This window comes from Curcuma longa, chromosome 11 (genome assembly GCF_044706935.1).
Source record: "Curcuma longa cultivar G26 ecotype Majalengka, Jawa Barat chromosome 11, ITB_CL_G26_1.1, whole genome shotgun sequence".
Taxonomy (NCBI): Eukaryota; Viridiplantae; Streptophyta; class Magnoliopsida; order Zingiberales; family Zingiberaceae; genus Curcuma; species Curcuma longa.
In genome coordinates this window covers 31,418,236-31,426,850 of record NC_133871.1, presented here as the reverse complement: position 1 = coordinate 31,426,850, position 8,615 = coordinate 31,418,236, and the positions used below count along the sequence as shown (strand labels likewise).

The following is an 8,615-nucleotide window of genomic DNA, read 5'->3' as shown; positions in this document are numbered from 1 at the left end:
AATATTTTTGAATTTTTTAGTGTTGATAATTTAATTTTGAAAGTGTTGATGTATTATATTTGTGAAATATAATTTTTAAAAATTATTATGTGTAATTGTAAAGTAAAATATAAAATATTAAATTTTGTAAAAATTTTATTTGAATTTGATCCTGAACAAAAACCCTGACTACACTACTGGGTGAAACAGGCGTGGTTCCCGACTGTGGTCTAGTAGTGGTAGGGTACCGTGAAGCCAAGCATGAAGGCGATCATCATGAAGAATCCCAGCACTGGATCACGAAACGGCCAAGCACATCGATGAGTGCCACTGTGAACCAATAGCTCGGTACGGTGCTGCAAAGTACGACTAGGGTTTGCACCGACGCCCTGTAATAAACCTCAACGGCGCTAAAGATGTCCTTTTGGAACAAGCTAATTAAGTTCTGGGTGTAGAAGGCCGAAGGCGATTTCGAGAAGGAACCAAGGGGAGGCAGCACCCACCAAGCCAGCAGGTGCAGCCCATGGCAGTGGAGGAACTCCTTTGAGAATAGCTTGAAGTTGTTCGATGTAATGCGTTCCACCCTTGTTTGCTTCTTCACAATTTCCACCTCCACCTTGAGGAGGTTGGTGACGAGCAGGAAGAGCATCAACTACCAATATGGTAGTTGTTCCTGTCTGAGATGGTCGGACGAGTCAGCAGAAGCAAGAGCGAGGTTGTTGACTTTGACGACGAGACTAATGCCGGAAATATCTCGTTGATGAAGAAGACGTCGGGAATATCTGTAACACTCAATTGAGGATTAGAATGGACTGACAGAGTTCGGCTCGGCCACTCCAATTTTTAAATTAGAAATACTTAATGTATGACAAGTTAGAAATCAAACGAGAGCTTGATGGAGAAGAAGAAGAGAGTTTGTGAGCTCAGATTGCGGACCCTTGTACGTATCTTCTCTATGATTTATATAGCCGTCAAAAAAGCATCTTCCATGTTATAGCCCACGAGGAAACTAGATTCGATAGCCGTTAATGGGTTCTCCATTCATTGAATGTCATATGGTTGACGAAAAACATCTATGGAATCAGATTAGATAGTTGTCGACGACTTCTCCATTCATTAAATGTCATGTGTAGTAGAATATTCGCAATCGCTGTCCACGTAAGTGTGTTATCTGTTTCAAGAGTGATCAAGTTAAACTAGGGCAGCTGAACTAAAGGATCTTGAGTTGCCGAGTCAAAGCAGTAGAGTGACCAAATCTGGAAGCAAATGGGTGGCTGAGTTAAAGAGGTCAAGTGATCAAATCTAGAAATAGTCTGGTGGCTGGGTCTGGAAAAGTCTGATGGTCGAGTTGGAGAGGTCGAGTGACCGAATTTGGCAATAGTCAAGTACTCCAGTATGAAAGTAATTGGATGACTGACTTTGGAAGCAGTCAAGTGCCCGAGTTAAGTGACCAAATCTAACAGCAATCTAATGGTCGAGTTTGGAAGTAGTCAGATGACTGAGTTGAAAGAGTAAGTGGTTGAGTCAGAGAGGTCGAGTAATTGGTTGAATAGGTCGAATGACCATTTTAACATCTAGCTAAATTTGACTTTGACCTCATCTAAATTTTACTTCTGACCTCATCTAAACTTGAACCCTGTCGTGACCTTACCATGCACGTGTGAGTTTTCCTATCCACTGCATATGCGGCGGGGGAGCTTGGCGATGAGAGAATGCAGAAAAGGTACTAGGCATTTCCACCCAAAAGAGATGAAAGAAGCCCATGCCGGCACAGCACAAGAAATTAAAATCATCAATAAAAGAACTCCTCTCTTTTTTTTCTGAGTTGAGGGACAGATCCTTTTGCTGTATCGACACCACACATCACATCATGTTATAGCCAACCAATGAAAAAAATAAATCATCCTTTTCCTTCACTTCAAACATGAAAAATCTACCACTCCAAATCACCACTACCAGTCCAGATCAGAAAGGAATAGAAATCTATTACTCACTGAACTCAGAGATTAGAAACAAATAAAAATGGCCACAGTGAAAATAGCATATATCTCATAGGCAAAGTAGGCTACTAAAATTTTGCTAGCGCACCATCAAAAGCTGTAGCTTCAGGTTTTGCTAATTATTCTCTAGTGTTATAATGTCAGAGTTTTGCAAGCTGCGATTGCTAATATTGTGTTGCTTCTTTTCTTGACAGACTTTCTAATTCTCTGCAAACAATCTTAATTTCTTTTCACCAGACATCATTTGGAGACACTAACCTAAACAAGCATTTCTTATCAAATTCATTCAACCAGTTATCAGCTGACAGAGCAAGTAAAGCTATCACCAAATTTCAACCAAAGAGATTTCAACAACAACTCACAACCAAATAATAAGTTTGGTACGTATTTGGTTGCATCTTCACGTTCACTATGCAAAGATTAGTTATCAAAAGATCAGTTTTCAGAATATTTATCAAAAGACTTGACTTTCTTTTCTCTTGCTTTTGCCATTCTCAAGCATCATCAAGCAGAATAGTATTAGATAGCTACTTTTACCACTCTATACGCTGTGCTTATTGTCTCACGCATGAGATGATGAGAACCCCATTCACGCGTTGAGGAGCAAAGAGGAGGCCTCTCCATAGGCCTATTTATTATTTAGTATAATTATACTCGTACTCTCTCGTCGTTGAATGCTCTTAAAATTGGGGAATTAACTTTTGAACACTGCATGCCCAGGACCTTGTTACCTAAAACCATCAACTGCTGCACTTCCAAATGAGCTCTGAAGCATTCCGTGCTTCTCCGTTGAACTCATCTCCTCCGCTGCCTCCGCCTCCGCCGCCGCAGATCGCCAGCTTCCCCATTCTCTTCATTTCCGTCGCTGGAATCCTGGCCACCTCCATCCTCCTCCTGACCTGCTACGTCTTCGTCATAAAATGCTCCCTTAACGAGCACCACTCCCGCCGCCGCCGCTGGGGACACGGCCACTCAGCCTCCCTTTCACCTGCTGCCGATCAACTCGGCGGGGTCGCCGAATCCACCATACGCGAAATCCCGACGCTTCGCTACCGACAGCTAAGCGTCGGCGCGGCCGAGTGCGCCGTCTGCCTCAGCGAGTTCCGGGAACAGGAGAGGATCAGGCTGCTGCCGAGTTGCCGCCATGTCTTCCACATAGATTGCATTGATACATGGCTCCAATCCAACTCCAATTGCCCACTCTGCAGGGGAAGCATCTCTGCTCCGATTTCACTCCATCCTCTCTCCATGGCATCGGTTCTGCAACTGGGTCATCCTCATGACGTGGTTCTACAAATAAGAGATGAAGAAGACAGAAATATCGAGTTTTCAGGGAGCAGAGGAGATGAATGCATTGATGTGGGGAAGAAGGAGGAGGAGAAGCTCCGCTTGCAACCCATGAGGAGGTCCTTCTCGGCGGATTCTTCCGGGAACAGGCAGCTTCACGTGACACTGCAGAGGATCTTGCAGAAAAGCTCGCACGAGGGGAGCAGCTTCGGCAGCGGAAGATCCCGGTGATCTTTGTTGTCGTTTAGCCGGAGCTCGCGCAGTTGTGTTCTTCCTCTGCAAACGGAGTTGTTTGAGCGGTAGTTTAGTTTATGTGAATTGCAAATGCAGAATTGGAAATCTTCTACGTTCGATCTACCCACAAACTTCAGATCATAATTTCTACTTTTTCCATGTTAACTAATTTGAAAATTTTTTTTTCTTGTGGAAAGAAAAATATGGATTTTGGTTGACTCTCAACTAATTGAGTCGGGATTAACGATGACGTACTCTGTTTTGACGAGTTGGATTTATGGACTTAAAACCCGAGTCCATGATTAACGGGTCGGATCAATAATGATCTGACCGCAATGTATGACGCTTGTAATAATGACGCGGGCAGTAAATGGCCGTTAGATTTAGCTCGATCTCCTAGTCGGCGATCGATCTCCGAGCCACCGACACTGTCTTCCTCCTCTCCAGTATACCAAGAGTAAGCTTCGTCCTCTCCCTCTCGCCCTTTCTTTCGACTTCAGATCTGCTCGTTTCTGGTGCTTGCAGCTACTCGTGTTTAGAGAGATAGATAGGTTTTGCGCATTTACGATTGATGCTCTTCAGTCTTCACATTTAGGATTGGAGTTCCTTCATTGGATCGCTCTGTAACTGTTCGTGGAATTGAGTTCCCGTTTTGATTAATACCTGCCTTGTTGTTTACTCCCTTCTTCAGATGCTAGATCGTAGTTATAAATAGATTCTGATATTGCAGAATACAGTCCTTGAACTGATATTGCATGATAAGTCTCATATTTGAATATATTACTGAAATTAACTGTCGATGAGTTACAGGTTGACAACAATTTCATTCCACTTACATTTCTACACAAGAAGGAACTAAACCAAATTAAGTTATAACTAAATTAAAGATGTCAATTTTCATTTGACGACCACATTGATCGATCACAAACGTTCTCTACGTTGCCATGGCATATAAACGGTAACAAAATTCAACTTTTCTCTCTAACATCGCATGTGGCCAAGAAGAGGGTCATATTCTCAATGGAGGTCATAGAACTATCAAATCACAAAGGAAAAGAAAAAACGAAATTAAAACTGAGCAAGGAAGAAAAAAATAACTTTTTTCTTTAATCCTATAACCGATCGGGAATCCAGATCGGCGGATCATCTTCCATAGAACGAATCTTATCGTTTCAACTATGTTTTTAAAATTTTAATATATAAATAAAATCGAGGTGCCATTAATTTTTTTTTGTCTAATAAAAAACTGAGAATTATTTTATTTCTTTTTTTATTAGATATTAAATTTGTGAAGGTGCTCGCAGAGAAATGCGCAATTTAGGGGGCTTCTCTGGATTAATTGTTCCATAATTATCAGTTCATTAAATGATAGAAGCAAGAAACTTAACAAAAAGTGCGGACTCTTAGGATTCCTTACCCAACTTTTACCTTTGTTTTTATTGAAACATGGGTTAATTCTTCTGGGCTGCTTGGGGCTGCTGCAACGGGTATCACGTGAATGGGTGTTTTGATTGTATTGATACCATGTAACGAGATTTCTCGTTAATGTCGCGATATATCTAATCGCACAGCCAATCGTATGCGACATCGACGACGACGACGACGACGGCGAAGAGATGGCTGGGCGAGGGGAATTGCATGAAGAGTACGATTACCTGTTCAAGATGGTCTTGATCGGCGACTCTGGTGTCGGAAAATCCAACCTCCTCTCCCGCTTCACCCGAAGCCAGTTTTCCCTCGATTCCAAGTCCACCATCGGCGTCGAATTCGCCACCCGCACCCTCGAGGTCTTGCTCTATCTCCAATCTAGTTTACGATATATTAAAAAATTTGGCCTTTTTTAAAACTTTGAGTGGCTTTCATGGATCTCTAGCTAGACTTTTGCCCGGGGTTCAATCGGTGTTCATATGTCGATTTTGATGAATCTCATTTGGATCTTTCTAGGTTTTGCTAGATCGAAAATTTTCAATTGTCTGATTTAGCAAGTTTCTTGATAGGGATCGGCGCCTAATGTTAGTCTGTTTCCTTCATTTCCTATGCTTTCAGCTGGTGTTCGTTCGAAAATATGAATTTGGTTTTGATGATCGATTAGTCATACTCATTGAAGGAGCATAAATGCGCTATCTTTTTTCCATAATAACAGACTACGTGATGAAATGAGTTTGAAAAACTGTAACTCACAAGCTATTTCCTTTGTTCTATGAGATTTTAATAAATTTTCATGGGGAAAAAATTATATATAAAAAAGAAACTACTTAAGAAGTACCATCGTGTGGTTTTGGAGGTAAATTCTCGCTTCCTAGTGATTGTACCTTAGTATGTTAGGATTGTTTCTTCTATCTAGATGAATTTTGAGCTAGAAAGAACGTTTCTACAATTCTATTGCATTTTTATTTTAAGCCTCATTTTCAATATTTGAAAGAAGAGACTAACACCCTAATGTATAGACTTTACAATTTCAAAAAAAAACCCCAGAAAAGTAGCACCAATAAATGCCTTTTCACTCTTCAGTAACACATGACATCCATATGGATCTACTGGTTTAGCAAACAATTTGTTTGTATCAAAAATTCTCAAGGAAACTATTTTCTTGAGTTTTGTGGTTTTTTATTGGGGTGGTGATTATGATGGATGGAGGAAGGCTTGCAAAAAAGGGAGAGGGTGATGCCAATTAGAAATCAATTTAGATCCTCCTAGAATTCTAGATTTGTTAGTGACATTGAAAACTATTTTAAGCAACATAACTTACCTCAATAAAGGAACACAATTTGCAAATGATAACTCATAGGAGCCGCAAAGGAATTTCAGTAAAGTATTGAGGACTATCATTACATAATAGAAGCAGAACCTATCGCATTTTGGCCTGAAATAAAAAATAAAATTGATGGAAAACTACATTTCACCATTTTTGCAGAGAGGCTACCTAATAACAAGTATGTAAATACAAAACAATCTTCCTTAAATGAAGCAAATTCAAATACGACATCTAAGATCCTAGTTCACTTACAATTGCCATCTCTAGGATATATAGTTTGTGTCACAGTTAATATATATAGGACTCTCTACTGACCTCCACAATTTTTTCTCTCTCTCTTTTGGGCTTTGAAAGTCAGTCATCAGCTGTCTGGGTGGGTGGATATACAAGGTTAATATGTTCGATCAAGTATGCTTGCTTTTTTATTATGTTAGGGGCAACCTTTTGTATGCATGCTTTTTTCTATTTGTTCATAACTCTACCTTTTATCTTTTCTCATCATTGTCCTCTCTTTCGCAGGTTGAAGGCAAAACAGTAAAAGCACAGATATGGGATACAGCAGGCCAAGAACGATACCGAGCAATCACCAGTGCCTATTATCGAGGTGCCCTTGGTGCACTCCTCGTTTATGATGTAACTAAACAAAAGTCCTTTGAGAATACTAGTCGTTGGCTCAAGGAGCTTCGTGATCATGCTGATTCAAACATCGTAGTCATGCTCATTGGTAATAAAACTGATCTGAAGCACCTCCGTGCTGTTGCCCCAGAGGATGCTCAAAGCTTTGCTGAGAAGGAAGGTATTTCCTTTATGGAGACCTCTGCCCTTGAGGCCACAAATGTGGAGAAGGCATTTCAGATAATTCTTTCTGAGATATATAGGATCATGTGCAAGAAATCCCTGATCTCTTCCACAGAACCCAAGCTGAAGCCAGGAGTTTCCGAGAACATAAGAGGAAACACCATTGAGGTGACAGAGACTAACACTACCAACACACAAACCAGATGTTGCTCAACGTAAAGATATACTACTGTATCCCATGTTGCCTTCACATGGTGTATAACCCAGATATCAAAGCTAGAAGATTGATATAGTTTTATAAGAACTATGTGCTCAAATGGAAGACAATTCACAAACTCTCAAGCTGTGACTCAAGCAACCTCATGTCATTTAGCAAAAAGTAATCTGTATGACTGTATGCTGTGGAGTTTAGTTCAGCTCTTTTGTTCACCCCTTTGTATCTTCATTGCATTCATAAACTATGAGAAATAACATCCTTTTTGTATGCATATCCACTATGACCAAGATCTTAACCATTATGATCACCCTTAATTTTGTTTGCTCATCCACAATTTTGTTAGTTTTTTTCCCCACAAGTACGGATTATTGGTGATTGTAGGAATTGGACCGGCTCAAGAAATTTGGCCTGTAGAATTGTGTTTGTATGACTTTTTTAACAAATATTTGTAGCATCAACATAGTTAAGAAACTAAGTAAGATTCTGATTGTGTTTAACATTGATTTTGCCTATTTTCAACTCAATTGTGTGTACACATGATCAAGTTTTAGTTTTGGACTATTTAGATTTTATTAATAGAATTCTGATAAATGTGAAGATTAAAATAATACTAGAATCTTTGATGATATTCTACTCTGATGAAAAACAAATGTTTGACTACTAGAATGCCAAGGATAACTGTGGTCCTTGCATGGTAATCGATTAAGATGAGGCACATTTAAACAATAACTTGATAAGCCTGACAATACTTTGATCTAATAGATTCAGGCCCTCACATGCTCATCAGTCTCTAAGATAAAGACATTTCTTACCATCACTCACCCCACATGCTGCCCAAGAACATGCAACTGTGTCAACTTTTGCCAGATCTGTAGAAAAAATTCGTGATAAAGATTCTGAGAAAAGGAAATTAACACTTTAACTATTTGTCTCTGAATCGAACAATTAATATAATTTTGTCAGTCAGCTGGTTTCTAGTTAGTGGTGGGTCTGAAGAACTGATCATAAATTTAATGAGTCCATGTACCTCAAGGGTGGCACATCTTGTGTGTTTATATCTTTGGGGAAAATCGTTGGTAATAAATAGAATATTTTACTAGTTTTTAGTGAATATCAGAATCAAGCACATCAGACTCTTGAGGTATCTTGAGGATAATCTATGGATGCTAGTCTGCATTCATTTTCTACAGTAATAAGACAGCAACACATTCAACTGAAGTTTTCAATCAGAAAACAAGGCTGAGCTCAATAATTTGTTTCCTAGGAGATGCTCCTGTTTTCAGCTATGAGTCACAAAGATAACTCTTTCAAAAAAACTTATCAGAAAAGGTTACATCAAGTATCT

The 8,615-nt window shown here is 39.7% G+C and overlaps 2 protein-coding genes across 2 annotated transcripts; both read left to right on the top strand.

Moving 5' to 3' along the window:
* Window positions 1–2,738: 2,738 nt before the first annotated feature.
* LOC141837652 (RING-H2 finger protein ATL1-like) lies at window positions 2,739–3,626 on the top strand. Its single transcript, XM_074725022.1, has one exon. The coding sequence runs from the start codon at window positions 2,739–2,741 to the stop codon at window positions 3,495–3,497; it is 759 nt and encodes a 252-aa protein (XP_074581123.1). The 3' UTR covers window positions 3,498–3,626.
* Window positions 3,627–5,112: 1,486 nt separating this feature from the next.
* Window positions 5,113–7,654, top strand: LOC141842309 (ras-related protein RABA2a-like). The gene is made up of 2 exons (XM_074730518.1): window positions 5,113–5,287; window positions 6,775–7,654. The coding sequence occupies exons 1-2, from the start codon at window positions 5,117–5,119 to the stop codon at window positions 7,270–7,272; spliced, it is 669 nt and encodes a 222-aa protein (XP_074586619.1). The 5' UTR covers window positions 5,113–5,116; the 3' UTR covers window positions 7,273–7,654.
* Window positions 7,655–8,615: the final 961 nt, after the last annotated feature.